Below are 25,499 nucleotides of genomic sequence, written 5' to 3'. Positions count from 1 at the left end.
ACTGATAGAGTCACCAAAATTCACTAAAGGATAAATTTTTAATAACCTTATAAAGGCCGGGCGTGGTGGCTCACGCCTGTAATCCTAGCACTCTGGGAGGCCGAGGCGGGTGGATCGCTCGAGGTCAGGAGTTTGAGACCAGCCTGAGCAAGAGTGAGACCCCGTCTCTACTAAAAATAGAAAGAAATTATATGGACAACTAAAATATATATATACAAAAAAAAAAATGAGCCGGGCATGGTGGCACATGCCTGTAGTCCCAGCTACTCGGGAGGCTGAGGCAGTAGGATCGCTTAAGCCCAGGAGTTTGAGGTTGCTGTGAGCTAGACTGACGCCACGGCACTCACTCTAGCCCGGGCAACAGAGTGAGACTCTGTCTCAAAAAAAAAAAAAAAAAAAAAGAAAGAATAACCTTATAAAGATGCGATGCACACATGATGCAATTTACCCAATTAACATGTACAATTTGATTTTTAGTATATTCATTCATATGTATGATCATCACCAGTTATCAAACATTTTCATCATTTCAGAAACGTAGCTGCCCACCCCCCGCCCAAGACACTCTGTAACCTTTTGCTATTAACTGCCTAACCCTGTTATCCCTTACCCTAAGCAACTACTAATGTACTTTCTGTCTCTGTAGATTTACCCATTGTGGAAATTTAACATAAACACAATCATACAATATGTGGTCATTTGTGCCTGACTTCTTTCACTTAGCACAATGTTTTCAAGATTCAACCAAGTTGTAGATAGAATGTATTGGAATTTCATTCCTATTACTGGCCAAATAATATTCCATTGTATTTTATTTGTCAATTCATCAGTTGATGGTCGTTTGGGTTGCGTTCACCTTTGACTACTGTGAATAATGCTGCTATAAACATTCATACACAAATTTTTGAGTGAATATGTCTTAGTTCATTGGTAAAAATCTGCAAGTAGAATTGATGGGTCATATGGTAAGTCTATGTTTAATTTTTTGAGGAACTGCCAGACTGTTTTCCAAAGAAGCTGAGCCATTTTACATTCACATCAACAATGGACAAGAACTCTTTTTTATGATAGCCATCCTAGAGGTCAGTCTGTTTTTTATTATAGCATCTCATTGTGGTTTTGATTTGCATTTGCCTGGTGACTGATGACGTTGACCATCTTTATGTGTTTAGCCTTTTTGTATATCTTCTTTAGAGAAATGTCTATTCAGATCTTTTGCCTGAGTTCTAATTGGGTTACGTGTATTTTTATTATTGGGTTGTAAGAATTCTTTAAATAGTCCGGATACAAGTCCCTCTTCATGATTTATAAATATTTTTCCCCATTCTGTAGATTGTCTTTCCACTTTCTTGTGTTCTAAGAAGAACAAGTTTTCAACTTTGATGGAACCAAATGTATCTATTTTTTTCTTTTGTTACTTGTGCTTTTGTCATATCTAATAATCCACTGCCAAATCCCAGTTCATGGGTTGGGTGTGGTGGCTAACGCCTGTAATCCTAGCACTCTAGGAGGCTGAGGCGGGAGGATGACTTCAGTTCAGGAGTTGGAGACCAGCCTGAGCAAGAGCAAGACCCCATCCCTACTACAAACAGAAAAAATTAGCAGGGCATGGTGGCATGTGCCTGTAGTTCCAGCTCCTCAGGAGGCTGTGGCAGGAGGATTGCTTGAGCCCAGGAGTTTGAGGTTGCTGTGAGCTAGGATGATGCCACGGCATTCCAACCTGGGCAACAGAGCAAGACTCTGTCTCAAAAAAAAAAAAAAAAAAAAAAAAATCCAGGTTTATGAAAATTTACCGCTGTTTTCTTCCAAGGAGTTTATAGTTTTAGGCTGCATATTTAGGTCTGATTCATTTTGAGTTAATTTTTGTATATGATGTAAGTTCCAGCTTCCTTCTTTTGTATGTGGATAGCTAGTTGTCCCAGCACCATGTGTTGAAAAAACTATTTTTTTCTCCAACGAATGGTATTGGCATCCTCACTGAAAATCAGTTGACCAAAGACACATGGGTTTATTTCTTGACTCTCAATTCTATTCTGTTGATCTCTTTTTTTTTTTTTTTTTTTTTGGAGACAGAGTCTCACTATGTTGCCTGGGCTAGAGTGCTATGGCGTGAGCCTAGCTCACAGCAACCTCAAACTCCTGGGTTCAAGCAATCCTTCTGCCTCAGCCTCCCAAGCAGCTGGGATTACAGGCATGCGCCACCATGCCCGGCTAATTTTTTTCTACATATATTTTTAGCTGTCCAAATCATTTCTTTCTATTTTTAGTAGAGACGGGGTCTCACTCTTGCTCAGGCTGCTCCTGACCTTGAGCGATCCTCCCGCTTCGGCCTCCCAGAGTGCTAGGATTACAGGCATGAGCCACCGCGCCCCGCCATATTCTATTGATCTTTATGTCCATTTTTACACAGTACCATTGTGTCTTGATTACTGGTACTTTGCAGTTAAGTTGTGAAATAACTGCCAAGTTTGAATCCTCTTACTTTGTTCTTTTTCAGGACTATTAATTTCCTTTGAAATTCCATATAGTTCACAGAGCATAAGTTTTGTACTTCTTTTGTTAAATTTATTCATAAGCATTTATTATTTTTGATGCTACTGTAAATGGATTGTTTTCCTGATTTTATTTTCATAGTGTTCCTTGAAAATGTACGGAAATACAACTGATCTTTTGTATATTGACCTTGTATCCTGCAACCTTGCTAAACTCATTTATTACTTCTAATAGGTTTTTAGAGGATTCTTTAAGATTTTCTATATAGAAGGTCACGTCACCTCTAAATATATATAGAGAGAGAGAATTTTACTTCTTCCTTTCCAAGATGGATGCCTTTTCTTTTTTTCTTGCCTAATAGCCTAGCAAGAACCTCTAGTACAAAGTTAAACAGAATTGGAGAGAAATGCAATGACATATTTATTTTATTTCTCATCTTAGGGGTAGAGCATCCACTCTATCAAAATTAGTATGATGTTAGCTATCAGTTTTTTTGTAGATGCACTTTATGTGCATGAGGAAGTTCCATTTTATTCCAGATATTTTTAATGTTCTTATAATGAAAAGATGTTAGTTTGCTGAATGCTTTTTCTATATCTACTGTGATAATCATGTGTTTTTATCCTTTATTATATTGTTATGGTATATTACATTAATTTATTTTCACATATTAAATCAACCTTGCATCTCTGGAATAAATCCCACTTGGTCATGGTGTACAACCCTGTGTTTATACGTTGTTGGAGGATTTGATTTGCCAGTATTTCATTAAGGATATTTGTATCCATTCATATTCATAAGAAACATTGGTCTGTAGTTTTCTTTCTTTTTTTTTTTTAAGAGATAGGGTTTCACTCTGTTGCCCAGGCTGGAGTACAGTGGCACGATCATAGCCCACTGCAGGCTTGAACTCCTAGGCTCAAGAGATCCTCCCACCACGGCTCCAAAGTAGCTGGGGCTACAGGTATGCACCACCATGCCTGGCTTACAGTTTTCTGTTGACGTGATGTCTTTTGTCTGCTTCTGGTAACAGAGTAATACTGGACTCAGAATGAATTGGAAAGTCTTCCCTCCTGTCCTATTTTTTTGGGAGAGTCTGTAAAGAATTGGTATTAATTCTTATCTAAATATTTGGTAGGATTCACCAGTGAAGCCATCTGGGCCTCAGCTTTTCACTGTAAGTGGGTTTTTTTGTTGTTTGCTTTTTTACTACTAATTCAATCTCTTCACTTGTTATAGGACTATTTAGATTGCCTACTTTTTTAGTCAGTTTCAGCAGTTTTTGTCTTTCTAGCAATTTGTCCATTTCAACTAAGTAATCTCATTTATTGGTATACAATTCTACATAGTATTTCTTTATAATCCTTTTTATTTCTGTCGGGTCTGTAGTAATATCCTCTCATTTCTTAGTCAAGTAATTTCAGCCTTCTTTCTTCCTTAGTCAATATAACTAAAGGTTTGTCAATTTTATTGATCTTTTCAAAGAACCAAATTTGATTACATTGACTATTATCTCCGTTGTTTTTCTACTCTCTAATTCATTAATTTCTACTCTAATCTTTATTATTCCCTTCCTTCTGCATACTTTAGGTTTATTGTGCTCTTCTTTATCCAGTGTCTTGAGGTGGAAGGTTAGGTTACTGATTTGAGATCTTCTTTTTTTTTTCACTATAGACAATTACAGCTATAAACTTCTCTAAGCAGTGCTTTAGCTGCATTATGTCTTCAATTTCATTCATCTGAAAGTATTTTCTAACTTCCTTTTTGATTTCTTCTTTGACCCATTGGTTATACAAGAGTATGTTAATTTCCACATATTTGTGGGTTTCCTAAATTTCTGTTAACTGATGTTCAATTTCATCCCATTGCAGTTGGAGGAAATACTTTGTATTTTTTTATTCAAAGAGTGAATGTTGTGTATATAAATTATATATCAATAAAAAAAACTTTTAGGCACATTGTATGATAGTCATAGACAAATATGGTATCAGGGAATAGAAACAGTGGCTATAACTATGAATCACAGGTATCCTTTATTTACTTGAGTCTGAAAAAGCTTGTGGCAGATCTGCCATTTTCAAATGGTTCAATTTTTTACCCTCTATTAAAATCCTCTACAAATGGTAAAAAAAAAAAAAAAAAAACCTCAAAAACACCATATAATAAACTGGCAAAGGACATGAAAAGTTCATTCCCAAGAGAAAAAAATACAACTAAAGAAAAAACTAATGAAGAAGAAAACTCATAAGTAGTCTTTCTAAAAACATTTCTTTGAAAAATGAAATATCATTTTCCTCCTACGAAATTAACAGGTTTATCTTTGGTTTTGAAACATTAATATACAATGCTGGAATGATGCAGTGAAATTAGGCACTCTCATTATACTGCTTGTGGGCATATAAACTGGAACCCTTTGGAAACAATTTGATTAAAACTATTAAGAGCCTTAGGCCGGGCATGGTGGCTCACGCCTGTAATCCTAGCTCTGTGGGAGGCCAAGGCAGGTAGATCCTTTGAGCTCAGGAGTTTGAGACCAGCTTGAGCAAGAGCGAGACCCCCATCTCTACTAAACTAAAAATAGAAAGAAATTAGCTGGACAACTAAAAATATATAGAAAAAATTAGCCAGGCATGGTAGTGCAGGTAGTGCATGCCTGTAGTCCCAGCTACTCGGAAGGCTGAGGCAGGAGGATTGCTTGAGCCCAGGAGTTTGAGGTTGCTGTGAGCCAGGCTGACGTCATGGCACTCTAGACTGGGCAACAGAATGAGACTCTGTTTCAGAAAAAAAAAAAAAGCCTTAAAAAAATATAAATGCTTTCAATTAGTAATTCTACTTTTGACAATCTGTGTTTAAGAAATACTTTTAAATACAGAAAACATTTTAGAATAACAATATTCCCTGTAGTATTATTTCCAATTAAATAAATTGTTACAATATATTCAGTAATAGGCAAATGGTTAAACTATGGTTTAATGATTGGACAAAATATCACACAGCCATTAAAAATTATGTTTACAAAACACATACAATAGAAGAAAAATACTTCTGCTATAATGTTAGCAAAAAAAGGGCAAAATTATGTATAGACTATGATTACAACTATGTGTTAAAAAATAGCAAATTTCAAGTGATGTGTATACAAAAGCCCCGACTTCACCATTATGCAATATGTACATGTAATGGGAAAAAAATAAAAATAAAAAATAGCAGTCTGTGTACAGAAAAAAAATCAGAAAGCAGTACATCAAAAGACTAATAATGGTTACCTGTGAGTAGTGAATTGTAAGTGTAGTTTTTTCTTCATACGTTTCAATATCTTTCCAAATTTTCTGTGAGTATAAACCTTCTGTTTGTTTGTTTTTTGGGTTTATTTTGAGATAAGGTCTCACTCTGTCCCCAGGGCTAGCATGCAGTAGCATTACCATAGCTCCCAGCAACCTCAAACTCCTGGCTCAAGCAATCCTCCTGCCGCAGCCTCCTGAGTAGCTGGGACTACAAGCACACACCACCACACCCAGCTAATTTTTCTATTTTTTTGTAGAGACAAGATCTCGCTCTTGCTCAGGCTGAATATAAACTTTTATAATAAAAATATATTTAAAGAAAATTTAAGAAATTGTTACTGTAAGAAAAACCCACTTAGTATGGCACCTCTCACAAGCACGACTTCATAGATATATATTTTCTCTCACACAGGAGATATACTTACTCTCTCACACATATAACCCCTAGTTTTTTTCACTTAGGTTTTTGGTATTATACTTTCCTAAGTGTTTCTGCTTTTATATATGTCTGTTTTTTTTAGATAAATGAAGTAATCTTTCTTAGGGCTCTGAAATACCTCTCTAATTCCATGAATATAATACTGTTACACAATTTAAACATACTTATCTTCTTATATTCTCAAAATAAAGTTATCAAAAAGATTAAAAGTAGCCAGGCATGGTGGCGCATGCCTACAGTCCCAGCCACTCAGGAGGTGAGAAGATAATTTGAGCCCAGAAGTTCAAGGCTACAGTGAACTATGAACAGTTACACTGCTGCACTCCAGCCTGGGCAACAGAGTGAGACCCTGACTCTAAAAAAAATAAGATGAAATAAAAGTAAATTAAAAAAAAAAAGATTAAATGTAAAACCAATTCTATTAATACAAGTTTCTAAGGGCTGCTATTTATGCACAAAGAGGCTAATTAAGCTCCAAATTAAATCAAAAGGCACAAATAATGTACATGTATTTTTCTCTTATAATCAGAAATAAAGAACTTAAAAAATTTTCCCATAAAGGTGCTTATGTCTAGTTGGTCTGTTTATTGAAGCAACAAGGCATAATAAAAAGAACATGGGTTTGGAGTCAGAGAAACCAGAGTTTATACCCTGGTTCTATAACCTCCTAGCTGTGAAAACTTGGACAATTTAAATCTTAATTTCCACCCTTATAAAACAGGGATAACAGTATTTACCTAAAGGATTGTGAGGACCAAATGAAAAACAAAATACAAAGAACCATAATAAGCAGAGTGCATTATTAGGCACACTATACACAGTAGCTGTGTATTGTAAGTGTTTTCATTTCTTTTGGGAGGATGAGGAAATTCATTTTATAACAAGTTACTTAACTTTATTCCTAACCCAATACCAAGAGAGAAAAAAATGAGGAAGCTCTAAAAACCATTAAAAGTCCTTGGCAATCCTCAGTTACAAGTTTAGGATGGACCTGAGCAGATTTTACAGCTCCTACCACCTGTCCAATAACGCAAAATAGTTCAATAAGGCAGACCACCTTATGCTTACCTTGCAAGCTACATCAACTAATCGCATCTGGACAGCTTGATTCTCTGGTAGTTTAGTGCCAATTGCAAGCAGAGTGTCCAGCAGTTGAGCTAGGACTTGATGAGACTCTAGAAAGGAAGACGTAAAGTTGGGTTGCAGAATTTCAAAAGGAGATCACTATAGAAACTAATTTACTTGGGGGAAGAATGTAGATTTTCGTCAGCTGGGTTCTACTGATCCTTCATCCCCTTAACCAAAATCTAAGTTCCCAAAGGGATTGCATCTAAATTTTTTAGTCCTCTGAAGGATTGGGCATAATCCTGTACAAATAGTAGGTGCTCCAAAAACGTTTAGTGCTTGACTGATTAAAGAGTTTTTCATTGCCTTCAAAATGAAGTCCAAATTCCCCAGTAGGGCATATATATTATAGTTTTTGTTGTTTTTTAGAGATGGGTTGTCTTGCTCTGTTGCCCAGGCTAAAGTGCAGTGGCACAATCATAGCTAACCGCAACCTCAAACTCCTAGGCTCAAGTGACCCTCCTGCCTCACCCTCCCGAGTAGGTAAGACTACAGGCATATATCACCACACCTAGCTAATTAAAAAAAAAATTTTTTTTTTTTTTTTGTAGAGATGGGGTTCTCATTGTATTGCCCAGGCTGGTCTCAAACTCCTGGCCTCAAGTGACCCACCTGCCTCCACCTCCCAAAGTGCTGGGATTACAGGTGTGAGCCATGGCACCTGGTCTGCATGATGTATGAATGACTAAACCTTGGGAAACTCTGATTGATCACTTCTTAGTAAGACTTCCACTTAAACATAGTACATTGAACACATCTGTTTATCTTTGCTCTTTCCTAAAACCTCATTAATATAAGAGTAAAGAAATTAAAAGGGTTTAAAGGACAAGAAGGGAGAAAAAAAGGTGAATAGTTGAAAAAAATAAACAAATTTTTCAGAGATGGAAAGATGAAGAAATTGGCAAAACTGAGAAATCTAACATCAAATACCTACTGAGGAGGATATCACTGCAAAGAAAATAAATTCTAGCCACAACACCCCAGAAAGGTTCAGGAACTGGAGACTAAAAACAAAAACAAAATACAGGGATGAGGCAGAAATTTGTTTGAATCTCTGTAAGAAACAGAAATAAGAAAGCAGCAGTTTAGCCCCTAACCCCTTCCCTATTCTACACAGCCAAGTGACCATGGAAACAGGAGGTTTGTTCTGTGTAGAAATTGGACCAAAAAGGATGCAATTTTGGGGACACCAAGTAAGAATAGGGAGGAGATACAGTGAAAAAGAGGAGATTAAGGGATAGTCAACATATTGAATAATGAGACACTTTCTCCCTCTCCCTACTCTGTCTTCAGCTGCTTTGGCTCCAAGAACACAGCAGCCAAGCATTTCTCTGTCTTCCAGCAGGAGATTCATGAACTTCAAACTTGAAAAACTGATGGGTCCAGGAAAAAACACCAAAGGATACCAATATTCAAAAGTCCTCCAAAGACATGTATCATCCTAGAGTGGAAACCATCAGCTGGCAAGCCCCATCCATGCACACAGGCTACCAATCAGCTTTTTAATGTCTCACCTTAAATTTAATTGAAAAGCTAAAGATAATCAAGAAAAATCTCCAATATGAAAGAGACCACAAAGAGAAAAGAAAATAGGAGATTAAAAAATCTCCAACACCACCCAATTAATTTATTTCCTCAGAAATATAATTCTAGGCCGGCCGCGGTGGCTCACGCCTATAATCCTAGCACTCTGGGAGGCCGAGGCGGGTGGATCGCTCGAGGTCAGGAGTTCGAGACCAGCCTGAGCAAGAGCAAGACACCATCTTTACTAAAAACAGAAAGAAATTATCTGGCCAACTAAAAATATATAGCCGGGCATGGTGGCTCATGCCTGTAGTCCCAGCTACTCGGGAAGCTGAGGCAGTAGGATCGCTTAAGCCCAGGAGTTTGAGGTTGCTGCGAGTTAGGCTGACACCACGGCACTCACTCTAGCCCGGGCAACAAAGCAAGATTCTGTCTCAAAAAAAAAAAAAGAAAAAAAGAAATATTATTCTATATAACATCCATGAAAAGCTACCTAAAACTTTTTAGGCTTAACTCTTGCTTCTGATAAATCAGATATCAAATTTAAATCCCTAACCCTAATCTCTCTCCTGAGTTTCAGACCGACTGTAGACCACATATCTCCACATGGACAATAATTGAAGCCTCAGTATCACCAAATCGAATTCCTTAGAGCTGCCAAGCTCTTCCTAAAACTAGACTTGATCATTTCATGCCCTTGTTCAAAAAACTTTACGTGGTCCGACTGCCTACAAAATAACATTCAAATTCCTCAAGACTACCCTTTGGCTTTAAAACATTTTACCATTTCCCACCAATCTTTCATAAAACTATTCAGTTCTTCAAATATCTCTTGTAGTTTCCCAGCTCTCTACCTATTATCATTATTATCATAATGTTTCTTCTTCTTGGCCTTACTTTTCCCCATCTGTGACTTCAAAAACCCACCTCTTTACTTGGCCTTTCCAGATCCCACCTCTTCTTTGCTCCCAAAGTATTCCGACTACACCTCCTCTAAAACACACTTTGTATTATCATTAGTGGTGTAATAGGTACTAGAGAAGCAGAGATATACATGATACCCTCTCAAAGGACCCAGCCCAGTGCTTGCCAAGAAGTTAAGCACTCGTATATCGGTTGAATTGAAATGAAAGACTTGGTCTAGAGTGCAGTCCATGCTCTTGGAATTGAAGGTGCATACTAGACCAAACAGTCAGGAGACTTAAATTCTAAGTCTGTGGCTTCCACAGATACAGAATGACTTTAGTGGTCACTTTACCTCACTGGAGTTCATTTTCCTCAGCTACAAAATAAGGGGCTTGAATGATCTCTATGGTCCCTTCCAGTTCTACCTGCTATGAATCCAGGTGGGCCAGGAACTTAAAATCAAAAAGAGACCTAGATCAAATCTCTTGGAAACAATTAAGAAACAGAATTAGAATACTTAGCAAAAAATAAAACAGCTATTTGTCATGGATACTGCATAATTTGAGTTCCTTTTTTCTGAAGGCTAGAATGAGGTTTACACCAAAACTCTCTCTTAAAATGTTTCTATTTTAGAAGTAAAGTGTTTCAGTTAAACCATGGTCTATAGGAAAGAGCACTGTGCTAAGATCTCAGTTCGGCTAATCCTTAGCTAAATGAACTAGGCAACTCACTTCATCTCTCTGGGACTTAGTTTCTATCATTTGAAATGAAGGAATTACACAAAAAAAATCCCTCTAAGGTCATTATAGCTTAAAAAGTCTATGGTTCTATGAAATCCTTACTCTTAAAGTGGAACTTTCCCATGTTTCCCTGTCTTTGCTCAGGCTACCTTCTCTACCTAGAATACCTTCCGCCACACCTGACTCCATCCTCAACCCCATCACTCAGTGAGCACCTATGAATCCCTTAAGTGTCACCTCCCATGCAGCTACTACAAGAGTTTTCCATGGAAAAAAATGATACTTCTGTAAAGGCAATGTAATTGTTTTGGAGCTTTTAAAAATGTGTCTTGAGGAAACAAGTACTGCACACATAGTTATAAGTTGCAGTGTAAGATGAAATAATCCTTTTGGAAAGCAATATGGTAATATATATCAAGGATCATTAATATGTTTGAACTCCCTGACTCAGTAATTCCCTTCCCAGGAATTTATCCTGAGGAATAATAGATAGAATAAAAAATGGACTTCTTTTTGCCATCAGCTACAAGAGCAAAAAATTAGAAACATGTTACTGTACCTGTTGTTAATATGTTATCAACACTATCAATATTATGAAGATACATAGAAAAATGGAAAAAAAGGCCAAATGTGGTGGCTCATGCCTGTAATCCTAGCATTTCCGGAGGTCAAGGCAGGAGGATTGCTTGAGGCCAGGAGTTTAAGACCACCCTGAGCAACACAGGAAGACCCTGTCTCCATAAAAAGTTTAAGAAATTAGGCTGGGCGCGGTGGCTCACGCCTGTAATCCTAGCACTCTGGGAGGCCGAGGTGGGCGGATCGTTTGAGCTCAGGAGTTCGAGACCAGCCTGAGCAAGAGCGAGACCCCACCTCTACTAAAAATAGAAAGAAATTATATGGACAGCTAAAAATATATATAGAAAAAATTAGCCGGGCATGGTGGCGCATGCCTGTAGTCCCAGCTACTCGGGAGGCTGAGACAGGAGGATCGCTTGAGCTCAGGAGTTTGAGGTTGCTGTGAGCTAGGCTGACGCCACGGCACTCACTCTAGCCTGGGCAACAGAGTGAGACTCTGTCTCAAAAAAAAAAAAAAAAAGAAATTAGCCAAGCGTGGTGGCACATGCCTGTATTCCTAGCTACTTGGGAGGCTGAGCCAGGAGGATTGCTTGAGCCCAGGAGTTTGAGGCTGCAGTGAGCTATGATCGTGCTATTGCCCTCTAGCCCAGCTGACAGAGACTCTGTCTCAAAAAAAAGAATGAAATAGCACGTTTCCGTGTAACATTGAGTATAGTAAAACGCAAAATAGTACATTCACTGTAAGTACAACCATATAAAATGTATATAAGTAAAAGGTAATGTAAAATAAGTTGTTTTATAAAAGTAGTAGGAATATTCTTTGTTCTTTAATATCATTATATTGACACTTCAATAAAACAGATCTCCCCTCCAAGAAAAAAAGATTTTCATTTTTTCCTGTGAATTAAAAGCCTTGTGTCAAAATTCAATACAAGTAAAATTTTAACATACAGTTATTTCTAATAAAATTTTTAAAATTCTCAACTTCAGACAATGGCCCACATATGTGAGATATTTATCATTAAACAGTTGTACAATAAGTGAATTTAGATACCCTGAGTTCATCTGACCTTTACTACTCTTATAGCCTTTTAAGTTTATAGACTAAATATTATTCAATATTTAAATAGCCGTATTAAATATTTATAACCCAAAATGAAATAAAACTATTTTTTGAAACTACACCAAATTCTGTCAAATAAATAAAATCACAATATTGTCAGAAACAGAAACAAAGGGTTTCTTTTTTATAATTTAAAAATAAATATTAAGGCAACTGAAGCACTAACTCTATAATAGAATTTTATATATACATAAAACCACATAATCAAAACATTAAACACTGAGAATATATTTTAGTGGTCATGAACAAGGAGCTAACAGAAAAAGAAACAACACAATTTGTATGAGACCTGAGAGGTGTCACTTTTATGGGATCTAAATGGTGATGAGACCACATGAATAGGACAGTACCTCTCCTGGTTTCTAAGTTAGTAAGGCACGGTGAACAAAGCATCAGTTCTACCACATACTATGTAACTTTGAACAAATTAGTTAACTTCACTGAACTTCAGTTTCCCAACCCATAAAATAGGAACAATAAGCTGGGCACAATAGCACGTGCCTATAGTCCCAGTTACTAAGGCTGGGGTAGAGAGGAGGCTGAGGCAGGAGGATCACTTCAGGCCAGGAGTTCAAGATCAGCCTGGGCAACACAGCAAGACCCCATCTCAAAAACAAACAAACAAAAAATAGAGACAATAATATCTATATTACCTTAAATACATGGTATTTGGTCAACAAATGATAGCTATCAAGTGACAAAAATACATTTTAACTCTAATGTAAATATATGTACATGGTTCTATGGAATCATCCTCAAATTCCTTTTTAATAACAACCAACGCAAAAAAATTTTGTTCTAAAGTCTATATAAAAGGAACTAAAGATTTCTGCTCTGGCTACATGGCTTTTAAATTGCAACTTACAGTCAGGCGAGATGGCTCATGCCTGTAATCCTAGCACTCTGGGAGGCCATGGTGGGAGAATTGCTTGAGTTCAGGAGTTCCAGACCAGCCTGAGCAAGAGCAAGACCCTGTCTCTACTAAAAATGGAAAAAAAATTAGCCGGGTGTCGTGGTGCATGCCTATACTCCCAGCTACTCAGGAGGCTGAGGCAGGAGGACCACTTGAGGCCAGGAGTTTGAGATTATAGTATGCTATGATGACACCACTGCCCTCTACCTGGGGCAACAGAGCGAGACTCTATCTGGAAAAATAAAAAAAAAATTGCAACTTACTTTCATTCTGCAGGATGTTAATGGCATCATCCATAATGCAGTCTGGTGAAAATCCTGCAGTCTTTGATAATAATCCCAACAATGATGCAATTTTCAGTCTCACAGATGGATCATTCTCCTGGAACAAAAGCAGCAATTGTCACCTTGATGCTCTACTCTTAGCTAACCAACAAATAGGAACATGGGAAACTAACATTCCAAAAGAGAGTCAATAATCCAAGTATTCTAAGGCTTCATTTCTGAAAAATTAACTTTATATACTTTAGGGGAGAGAGAGCTTTTCTCAATCAGTATATTATACCCAAATACCACAAGGAGAATGGGAATTTATTTATGCCTTCCTGATGTTATTACCTTCTAATCAAAAATGTGCTGTTGCCATTAAAAGTACATTTACGTCCACTGAGGCGTCTTGTTAGGCATGAGTCACAGCAACTTGCACCACCAACACTGGGCACCCTATAATGCTGCCAGCATTACTGCTCTTGAAGTCCCTGGAAAGTGAGTGTTACAACTACCACCGCTATCACCAGAAAGAATCTTTCACTTTATCTGTTTCTTTGAATCACCAGATCCTGATTAGAAGTCTAGGGCAGGCAAGTGAAATTGGCCGAGTATAAGTCTTGTGACTAGGCGCCCGATGCAAAGAAGACTGAGAAAGGAATAGTCTAGCCATTTTAGCTTCAATAGTGGGAGGTGGTCTCTAACTAGCACCAAATTCATGTGGTGAGAAATATGCCCCAAAATACAAAAAAGAACATGTCCTCTTGTTCATTGCCGTATCTCAATTATGTAGCACAATACCTGACACTAAAAACATCAATAAATATAAATATATGGTCAATAAATATATGTGAAATGAGAAAAAAACATGCCTTGCCAATGCTAAGATTAGGTCATCTTTCTATACCAAAGACAAAATTACTTAAATGTATCCTGAAAGGATGAGGTGCTTTTCAAATATGACCAACTCCCCACCTCCCACATATAGTTTTTAAGGAGGCACAACAAGGAGGCCTAAAGTGGTGGAAGAGGCAAAAGATAGGGAGTAAGAAGACCTAAAATCTCAGCACACTATGCCACTTACCATACACATAACTTTGGCAAAGTTATTTTCTCGGGAACTTAACCTTAAGGTGTGAGATGCAGCAGAAAAAGAAAGGCCTTTGAAATTAGCCAGATCTAGATGTGAAGCCTGGATCACTATGCAATAGCTATAGGTCTCGAACAGTTAATTAACCTCTCTGAAGCTCATCTGTGAAATGGGGCTAATAACCTCAGAAAGTTATTGAGAGGAAAACGACTAGCACAAAAATCGGCATATAGTAGGTAGTCAAATATCAGTGCCATAATTTTTATTATTTCCTTCCTTCTGGTAACTTTGGGTTTAGTTTATTCTTTTTCTAGTTAAGCTGTAAAGGTAAGTTGTTGATTTGAGACTAATACCAGAATATATCGAGAACTCCAAAACTCAACAACAAAAGAAACAAACAACCCAATTCAAAAATAAGCAAAGGATTTGAACTGACATTTCTCCAAAGAAGATATACAATGGCCAAATAAACACATGAAAAGACACTCAGCATCACTAAACATTATATTAATAGAAATGCAAATAAAAACTACAATGAGATTCCACCTTATATCCATTAGGATGGCTATTATCAAGAAAACAGAAAACAAGTGTTGGCAGGGATGTGGAGAAATTAGAACCCTTGTGCACTGCAGGTAGAAATGTTAGTGAAGCTGCTGTGGAAAACAATATGGTGGTTCCTCACAAAATTAATACTATAACTACCATATGATGTAGCAATTCCACTTTTGGGTATATACGCAAAAGAATTGAAAGCAGAGTCTTGAAGAGATATTTGAGGCCGAGGCGGGCGGATTGTTTGAGCTCAGGAGTTCAAGACCAGCCTGAGCAAGAGCGAGACCCCGTCTCTACTAAAAATAGAAAGAAATTATATGGACAGCTAAAAATATATATAGAAAAATTAGCCCAGCATGGTGGTGCATGCCTGTAGTCCCAGCTACTTGGGAGGCTGAGGCAGAAGGATCACTTGAGCCCAGGAGTTCGAGGTTGCTGTGAGCTAGGCTGATGCCACGGCACTCTAGCCTGGGCAACAGAGTGAGACTCTGTCTCAAAAAAAAAAAAAGAGAGATTTGTACACCTATGTTCATAGCAGCATCATTCACAATAGCCAAAACGTGGAAGCAACCCAAGTATCAACTGACGAAAGGATAAGCAAAATGTGGTATATGCATACAATGGAATATTATTGAGTCTTAAAAAGGAAGGAAATTCTGACATGTCCTACAACATAGATAAAGCTAGAAGATGTTATGCTAAGTGAAATAAGCCAGTCACAAAAAGACAAATACTTTACGACTCCACTTATATGAAGTACTTAGAGTAGTCAAAAACATAGGGACAAAAAGTAGAATGGTGGTTGCCAGATGACGGGGGGGTGGGGGGGGCGGAGGGGCGGCGAGAGGAGGGAAAGGAGGGTTATTATATAATGGAAATAGAGTTTCAGCTTTGCAAGATGAAAAGAATTCTGGAGATGGATGGTGGTGATGGTTGCACAATATGAATGTACTTAACACCAATGAATTATACACTTAAAATGGATAATAAATTTTATGTTACATGTACTTCATAATTTAAAAAAGAAAAAGAAGAAAAGAGATAAAAGAATATCTGACCTAGTGACATTCCTTATCCATCTGGATACTTAAGCTCTTCTACTTTCTGAAATAATTTCCTGGCACCTTGTTCCATTGAGACACATAAATGACCCCCTTCACACCTAAGCTAAAACACAATTACCTCCAGGGAAGTCCTCTCTAATACCTGCTCTTCTCACCATTAAAACTATCCTGGTTCAGTCTTTCATCACTTTTCTCCCACCTATCAGTCTCCTAATTGGTCACCCTACCTCCACTCCTGCTCTCATCCAATTCCTCCAACCTCCACACTTCCCCTAGAGTGACATGTCTGAAACAAAAACTGACAAGGCAGAACACAAGGCCCTTCAGAACAAGACTCCTTCCAAATCTTTCCAGTCTTATCTCTTAACGAGCTCTCAACCTAAACTCTACACCAGCCAAACTATAGTTAAATTTCTTCTATTTCACATCTCTATGACTTTCCTCACAATTTCTCACAACTAAAATATCTTTCTTCCTGTTTTCCAAATGGCCAAAATCTGTTTTTAAGATACATCTTGGCCGGGCGTGGTGGCTCACGCCTGTAATCCTAGCACTCTGGGAGGCTGAGGCAGGTGGATCGCTCGAGGTCAGGAGATCGAGACCAGCCTGAGCACGAGCGAGACCCCGTCTTTACTAAAAATAGAAATAAATTATCTGGCCAACTAAATATATACATATAAAAAATTAGCCGGGCATGGTGGCACATGCCTGTAGTCCCAGCTACTCGGGAGGCTGAGGCAGAAGGATCGCTTAAACCCAGGAGTTTGAGGTTGCTGTGAGCTAGGCTGACGCCACGGCACTCACTCTAGCCTGGGCAACAAAGCGAGACTCTGTCTCAAAAAAAAAAAAAAGATATATCTGAAGCATTGCTACTACCCTATAATGCATTTCTGGATCCCTGCTCCCAAGTTAAACTGATCACCACCTTTTTTGAGGTTGTATGATAATCTGCCTCAGATTTCATACCTGAAACATTGTATTGTTATTATTCATTTCTTGTCTTAGGCACTCAGCAAGACTCAGATCAGGGATCATATTATATTTACCTCTGTATTACCAACATAAAGCACAAGTCCTGGCACAAAGTAAGTATTCAGACAATGCTAAGCAAATGAAAAACTGAACAAATGAATAACTTTAGCCCTTAGTATCTATACACTACATATATTATTTAGTTTGCCAACCACACTGCTAACCCCTAAAGGACAAGGAATATGTCTCACAGTTCTGCATCCTCCAGAGAAACTAGCTCAGTAGCATAAGTGAAGAATCCCTCAGGTGAAATAAGTTCACATACTACGGCCTGACCACAGAAAAATGGAGGAAAAAGCAGAAACCAGAGTAGTTTATCCACTAAAATACAAGATACCATATTTCTGGATAAAACAGAAGAAAGGGTAAAAAACACTATGATCACCAACCCAGAACTAGACCCACGTGGCATCCCTCCCCATTTCCTCTGGGGCTAGAGTCTGCTAAACTAATGCAAGCAGCATAGCATGGTTAAAGTGCTTGGGATCTGACATCAGAACACCTGAGTTAATTTTCCTTTAGACAGTACAATGGTATTAGGATCATGTTTTTTAAAAAAGCCTTTATCATTTAAAGATATAAAGTGAAATTTACAAATGAAATGATATGATGCCAAGGATCTGTTTTTATAAGAATCTGGTGAAGAAGGTGAGAGTGGAAGAAATGGAAGTGGATTGGGGGAGGAGGGAAATAAAACAAGCTTGGCTATAAATGATAATTTTGAGACTGAGTAATGGGTACATGGTAATTAATTAAAGTATTCTCTATACTTGTATAGGTATTTATTTGCAATGTTCCATAACAAAAAGTTTCACAAAGAAAACAAAAACCCAGGTTCAAATCCAGACTTTCTATTTACTAGCTAAGTGACTTTGGATGCTAAATTGCTCTAAACCTACTTCCTTATCTGGAATTTAGAGATAACAAGGGTGCTGTCATAAAGATAAAATATTACATGTGGAAAGTGCTTTATAACCTCTAACAAGTATATAAATGTTAACTGCTCTCAGAAGTATTATTATAGTTATTGGTAATAGAGGGGGTTTTTTTGTTTATTTAAGAGACAGGGTCTTACTCTGTCACCCAGACTACAGTACGGCGGCATGATCATAGCTCACTGCATACTTGAATTCCTGGGCTTAAGTGATCCTCCTGCCTCAGCCTGCCAAGTAGCTGGGACTACAGGCAAGTGACATCCTGCCTGGCTCTTAGAGTTTTATTATATATAATAAAGGTAGATATTGGTAAGAAAAAGGTTAAATGAAAATAGGTCACTCAGAGATTGAAAACTTCTTGAGAACAGAAACCCTGATTTCATTCATGTAAAACATGAGTGAAACATTTATTAAGCCCCTACAATGTTCCAGGGACTGGGATAGAGAATAACGGATTTGTAGTCTCTGAATTTAAGGAGTTCAATGTTTGAAGAACACAAACACATACGACAAACAATAGCAATACGTAAGAGCTAATAATTATGCTAACAGGACACTGTCCAGTGCCCAGAATAATGCCTGATATATAACAAATATTTGTTAACTGAGTAAAAAGCATCCCAAAAGCATTCATTCATTCAACATATATTTATTTTACAAGGCATTGTTCTTGGTGCTATAGATACATCAATTAAAAAAACCAAAACCCCTGCTTACGTTCTAGTACAAGGACATGATAAATGAGAAAATTATATAGAGCCGGGCATAGTGGCGCATGCCTGTAGTCCCAGCTACTCGGGAGGCTGAGGCAGTAGGATCGCTTGAGCCCAGGAGTTTGAGGTTGCTGTGAGCTAGGCTGATGCCACGGCACTCACTCTAGCCAGGGCAACAAAGCGACACTCTGTCTCAAAAAAAAAAAATAGTAATAATAATAATTTCTCCTTTAACTTCAGATCACACCTACATAAACTGAAAAATACACACATATTATGGACTTCATTTTCTGTTTACATTATTTAATCATGCATGAATTGATGTTTTATCTAATCCATTACAATACATAAAAGAAATAAATGCCACTTTGCTAAAAAAAAAAAAAAAAAAAGGCTATTGCAATTAGCTATGAGGGCCAGAAATTAGGACAGGAACAGCAGGATGTTAAGGGGACTACATTCCAGAGATGAATCTGGTTACAGAAGGGTATGGTTGACGTCAACTCTTTTGTGCTTCCACTGCACTCTTTACATGCGCTCACAGCACCTTCAGCAATATCATGCACCTTACCATCTACATGTCTGCCTCCATCTAGTCTGTCAGTTTCTGAGCAGGATTTGCATCTTTTTTTATCTCTATCCACAGTACCTAGTGAAAACACTCAGTAAAAGCTTGCCAAATGAACATCTTCTTATTTATTTGCAATATTAACCATTCTGTAGATACAATACAACTCTTATACATACTCCCATTAGGTTCTCAAGGTTTTCTTACCTTGTAATAATGTTCCAAGAGAATCCTGACTACTCCCTCCACACTTTCTGCCTCGACAGGCTTCCTGGCAAACTGCAGTAGATATTGCAAAGCATCTGCTGGGGAGGTAGCTTTACACAGATCTATGTGGAGTGCTGCAGATTTACTTGGTTTTGTCAGTCGGAGTTTCTTAGTAGCAATTTCCTCCTGTGGTTGCTGCAATGAGGTAGGAAGGTACGACATAAAAATTTAACTGAAAACAGTCTACAAATTTCACTTTGCTTCATTTGATGGAAATAATTTCCCTTATACCAAATAACGTATTTAGATAATAGACCTAGACTTGGAAAAAAGCAGTGTTATAAACTGGAATAAGAGCATTGGATTGGTAACAAGGTCATGAGTCCCAATTTTGCCTTTCACTAGCTCCTACAAGACTCTGGGCAAGTCATTAAATTTCTCCAAGTCTCAGTTTATTTCTCTATAAAATAGGTATAGTAACATTTTGTTCTACCTATCTCTGAGGATTGTTGTAGCTTTGGGGTTTAGAAGCCATAGAAAGAAATTACTCCATTCTTTATTAGAAAACAAATATCAATTCTACAAATATATTGAGATTGTGCTGAGGCACCCACCAGGCTCAGATTCCCTCCTTAGAAAACTCGGACTGATGGGAACTGTCTGCAGCTTACACTGAAGAAAAAAATCTTTCCCTTACTACAGGTGACCATCTTTTACCCAAACCACTCTGTCTTTATTAGAAGGATGGTAAGTGTAGGAAAAAACACATGCTATACGCCTACCAAACTGTAGCCACTCAAGAGATGTTTACTGAATGAATGATTGATTTGGAATTAAGAGTTATTTTTGAGTTACAACTCTGCTGCTCTGTTCTAAGTCATGAGTCTCACTTTTAGCATCTATAAAATAGGAACAATAACACCTACCACCAGTCTTTCTCAACCAGGGGACTATATGAGCCACAGAACACAGAAAATTATTTGAGTGATTATTTCCTCAGTTCTCCCAAGGATAGTATATAACTACAACCATTCTAGATGCATTCATGACACACAGTGGATGTTAAAAGTCTGTGTAAAGGGTAACCTGTTACTTCAAGTCTTAAGTTAGGCCATGGTGGGTAGGTATAGAAGAGGATCCTAACAGAAGGTAAATGTTATAATCAACAATTTTCCTTAACACCCAATACATCATTTTAGTGTACTGGGCAATCACCTCCTTATAAATTCATACTTTTATAAAGAAGAGATAGGATTATTCTAGACAAGAAGACAGTATGATATGATAAAAAGAATAAGGGCTTTGGAGTCAGAGGAATTTATATTCAATAACCACTTACCAGCCAGGGAAGTCTTCTCCTTCCATAAAAGAGAATACCAGTATCTATTTCACAAGAATATTTGAGAAATCTAAATCATGTTTTTATTGAATATACACATAAGTGCTAGACACATCAATTCTCTCTCATCCTACCTCTTGAACAGATGTACTAAGATCTCATTTTTTTTTTTTTTTTTTTTTTGTTGAGACAGAGTCTCACTTTGTTGCCCAGGCTAGAGTGAGTGCCGTGGCGTCAGCTTAGCTCACAGCAACCTCAGACTCCTCGGCTTAAGCGATCCTACTGCCTCAGCCTCCCGAGTAGCTGGGACTACAGGCATGCGCCACTATGCCCGGCTAATTTTTTCTATATAGATTTTTAGTTGTCCATATAATGTCTTTCTATTTTTAGTAGAGACGGGGTCTCGCTCAGGCTGGTCTCGAACTCCTGACCTTGAGCGATCCACCCGCCTCGGCCTCCCAGAGTGCTAGGATTACAGGCGTGAGCCACCGCGCCCGGCCAAGATCTCATTTAATCACCAGATGGTAAGTACTCATCAAAAATAAAGTGAAGAAATTAATTCTTCCCTTAAAATTCTTACTCATTCCCATCCCATTCCATGCAAATTTCAGTTTTCAGTGTTATCTAAGTTGCAGTTAGGTCAAAAGCTGGGAAAGAATTTCTTCCCTAGGGACTTTGTTAAGATAGAGGACAAACTAGTATCAGCTATCATTCAATCATCAATAACATTTTAGTGAGCTAGGCCCTATGGTCAATCTACAGGACACAGAGATGATCCAGGCATTATCTCTGCCCTCAAGGAGCTCAGACTGGTGGGTAGCTATGTACACTAGTGATTACAGTAGCACTGAATGAAAAGTACAAATAAATGAGTCTAACAGACTGCTACAGAAGCAGATGAAGAAGAGACTAAGCTCTTGCTGAGGTTTCAGTTGGGTCTAGAAGCAAAAACATTAAGTCCACCGAGTGGAAAACAAAAAGGAAGGGAAGAATGACATGCATTCCATGTAAGAAAGGCAACAGGTACAAAAATCTGGAGATAGTCAAACGCATGGCATGCTGGCAGAGGGGTGAGCAGTCTTGGGACACTGAAACAACAAAATGTTGGCAAGAAAGGAAGTGACACTACAAAAGAATGTGAAAGTTCTTAATGCCACTGAAATTTACACTTAAAATTGTTAAAATGGTAGATTTTATATTATGTATATTTTATCACAATTAAAAAAAAAAGGTGGGCAAGGGAAATAGAGCCAGAAAATTCCAGAAAGCAAGCCACAGAAGAGGGAGCTCTGTAATGTTAGAAAAGCTTTCCTGAACGTTGATTCACTGTAAAAGTTCAGGAAAATTAATTTCACATAAAAATAAGCAACAAAAAAGTATCAAGGTCAAATCTTAATCAAAGCTACCATAAGAATAAACAAGAATAAGAAACAGACAAACTTCCCTGCAGACTAGGGGAGCATGGGACAAATTTGTGCTCACAAAACAAAAAAGAAAGGAAATGACAATAAGGGTGGAAAGAAACACTGTCAAATCACAGAGGGTTAAGGAGTTTGGTTTTAGGAAAAGGAGCTGCAAAAGATAATGGAAGGAAGACTTGATTTGTCAATGCAATTACTTCTCTATACTATGATCACAAACACACAGTTCTGGTTCTCCCATTAGCTTGTGAGCTCCTAAAGGGCAGGGACCCTGATATGCTTTAGACTTTATAGTTCAAAACTTTTCAACATGCCTGGTATGCAGTAATAACTCATTTATTCAGTAAACTCTTGCTGCGTTCAGAATGTATGAATGTAATGTTTATGGATCAGTTTCCTGCTGGATGGTCTAAGCCTTGCTACTCTACAAGTCTAAGAATCTAAGGATGCAGTTGATCCATTTGCATGAATTGGGGACTTGTCAGAAGTGCAAAATCTTGCCTCGACTCCCACACCCAACCCCGAATAGAATCTATACTATATACAAATCCCCGAGAGATATGTATATACATTAAAGTCTGAGAAGCTGGACACAGGATAATTTGAGATCACACTCTACTTTAGCGACATCTACTTTAATGGAAATATGGAGCATCAGTGACTGCTCTGACAAGGGTTCGGCCCACCTATCCTTAATACCATGGAAAGAAGGTACTGCCCTCCTTTGTAGGTGAGCTGTTCCACCAACGGAGAGCTCTTCCCCTATGAAGCCTGTGAGCCTCGCCTGCTTTGACTAGGCCTGGAGAAATTCTATAGAGCCTTCGCCCAGCCCTTTAGAGCTTTGCATATTATAGCCCAACTTGTCGCTAGGCGCTTTCCTTGGAACTAGAGTTAGGATGGGCTCTGTTGCTAACTGGCGGTGTCCTCGTACACCTCCGGAAGGCTCAATGTCCGCAAGTGGAAAAGAGGATGTTAATGTAACCCGACCTGGCAAGGCTGTGTGAGAGAACAAAATGAGATAACTGATAAGACAGTTTTGTAAATTGTAATGTACTATTTGTTTCTTCTAATAATTTTTAAAAGCCATGTCAGACTACATATATCAGTTAATAACAACAGCGGCGGCAAGCTAACACGCCCACTAACATGCAGTCTCAGACTAACAATTAGTCGGCACTCAACGTGGGGCTATGGCTCCTGTTCCGGCAAAGTGCCTGGGGTTCGGAGAACTTTCCCTGCCTCAGGCGGGGCCTGGGACCTTTCCTGCCGAAACTTACCTGGACCACTTTAGAAAATTCCTCATACACCCGCTTCTTGAGATGCGCCGCCATGGCTGCACGCCGGCCCTCTCAGCTTCCGTACTCAACGAAGGAGGCGGGGTGGTGGGACTCGGAAAACCTCTCCAGCTTGGAGGAACCCGCCGCGATCCCACAAAGCAGTGGGGCTTCGGGAAAGAGAGGCCACTTCCTGCTGCTCGACTTCCCCTCCTGTCTGTGTACGGACCGATTTGGCCGCCGTCGCCTCCTGCGCAAGAGGAACGAAACCGGGAGCGAGGCTTGGAGGAGGCGGGGCCTCTGGCAGGAGGGACGAGACTGAAAGGTGGACGAGCCAATGGGAGCTTTTGGAGGCTTGCGGGTGGTCTCAGAGTGGCCGAGAGACTGGCGCTGGGAGGGACGAAGTACAGGTTAAGGGAGAGAGGCGGGCGATCCCGAGCTAGAGGTAAAACCTGGAACTGCGCGAGGATTTTGGCTCCCAAAGGAACGGAAAGAGGGTGAGCTAACAGTCCCATCATCCCTTGCTGCACACAGTGTTTGCTGCTTGTAGCTTTACAGAGCGTTAATTTTGTTCAAGCTGTGCGCCACCTCACCAGTGCTTTGGGCTGCCTTTTCAAGCTCTCTCGTTCCAATTATGCAAAAGCTACCATCCCTTAAGCAATCGATCTCTCCTCTGATGGCTATGGTACAATGGAAAGAATCTCGAGACCAAAGCTCAACCAACAAAGTTTCAGACTCCAGCTCTGGCACTCGATAAACAAAATGTCCTCAACTACAAATGTGCTTATAATACCTAACCTGACAGATGTGACAAACGGAATGAAATAATGTAGGAGCATTTTACAGGCTATAAAGTGTAGTGCTCGTGTTAGTGTTAGTAAATTCAAGGTCAAGATTTACAATCTACTTGAAACTAGCTGTTCATTGTTTTGTCCTTTCCAAAGAGTTAATGTGGGATACCTAGAAAAAGCAGGAGGCTGTGGCTGTGATAGATACAGAGGACACAAAAATGCATAAAAGATGGTCTTTACCCTCAAGGTCCTGCAATCTGGGAAGACAGACGACCAAATTAATCATTACAGGAAAACGGAAATGTACTGTGTAACGGGATTGTGGTTCAAACAGACCTAATTTCCTCACGGAAGCCTCTCGTAAAAATAGAGGAGACTTTTTTTTAAAAAAATTCAGCTTTAAAAGAGTCTTCCCAGAAAGAAAGAAAGGTATTCCAAACCGCAGAGACTAGAAGATATACAAATACGTCAAGGGAAATTAGCTACTATTGCTTACTATTACCATAGTCTGTCAAATCTAAGCTGCCAGCAATTATTTTTAAAACTCATTGGTGGCTGGGGGCAGGGCTCACGTCTGTAATCCTAGCACTTTGGGAGGCCAGGTAGGAGGATCACTTGAGGTCAGGAGTTCGAGACCAGCCTTAGCAAGAGCAAAACCCTGTCTCTACAAAAAATAGAAAAATTAGCCAGGTGTAGTGGTGTGCACCTGTAGTCGCAGGTACTTGGGAGGCTGAGGCAGGGGAATTGCCTGAGCCCAGGAGTTTGAGGTTGCAGTGAGCTATGATGATGCGACTGCACTCTAGCTGGGGCAACAGAGTGAGGCCCTGTCTCAAAAAAACAAACCATCGTTTTATGTATATTAAGAAAAATGCTGAAGTTAAAAAGAATGGTTTCTTATTGCTTAGATTTATGTATATTTACTGAAAGAGCTCTTTTAAACTTGGGTCCCAACTATACAGGAGGCTAAGGTAGGAGGATCACTTGAGCCCAGAAGCTCAAGGCTGCAGTGAACTATGATGGTGCCACTGCACTCCAGCTTGGGTGACCCTGTCTCTAAAAAAAAAAAAAAAATACAAATAGCCAGGTGCAGTGACTCACACCTGTAATCCCAGTGTTTTGGG

At 38.8% G+C, this 25,499-nt stretch overlaps 1 protein-coding gene across 2 annotated transcripts in view; it reads right to left on the bottom strand.

Moving 5' to 3' along the window:
- The window catches only part of INTS4 (integrator complex subunit 4), a 96,018-nt gene extending 72,196 nt beyond the window's left edge, over positions 1–23,822 (bottom strand). For both annotated transcript variants that reach the window (XM_069470982.1, XM_069470981.1), the window contains exons 1-4: positions 23,591–23,822; positions 19,554–19,748; positions 13,387–13,504; positions 7,285–7,391 (exon numbers count right to left, since the gene is read on the bottom strand). In XM_069470982.1, the coding sequence (XP_069327083.1) occupies positions 7,285–7,391; positions 13,387–13,504; positions 19,554–19,748; positions 23,591–23,644 (474 nt within the window). In that variant the 5' untranslated portion in view covers positions 23,645–23,822. The remainder of the gene's footprint in view (positions 1–7,284; positions 7,392–13,386; positions 13,505–19,553; positions 19,749–23,590) is intronic.
- Between the last annotated feature and the right edge of the window lie 1,677 nt (positions 23,823–25,499).

The sequence above is a fragment of the Eulemur rufifrons genome, chromosome 6 (genome assembly GCF_041146395.1).
Source record: "Eulemur rufifrons isolate Redbay chromosome 6, OSU_ERuf_1, whole genome shotgun sequence".
Lineage (NCBI taxonomy): Eukaryota > Metazoa > Chordata > Mammalia > Primates > Lemuridae > Eulemur > Eulemur rufifrons.
The sequence above is the reverse complement of the archived record's forward strand: the minus strand, read 5'-3'. Positions and strand labels throughout refer to the sequence as shown.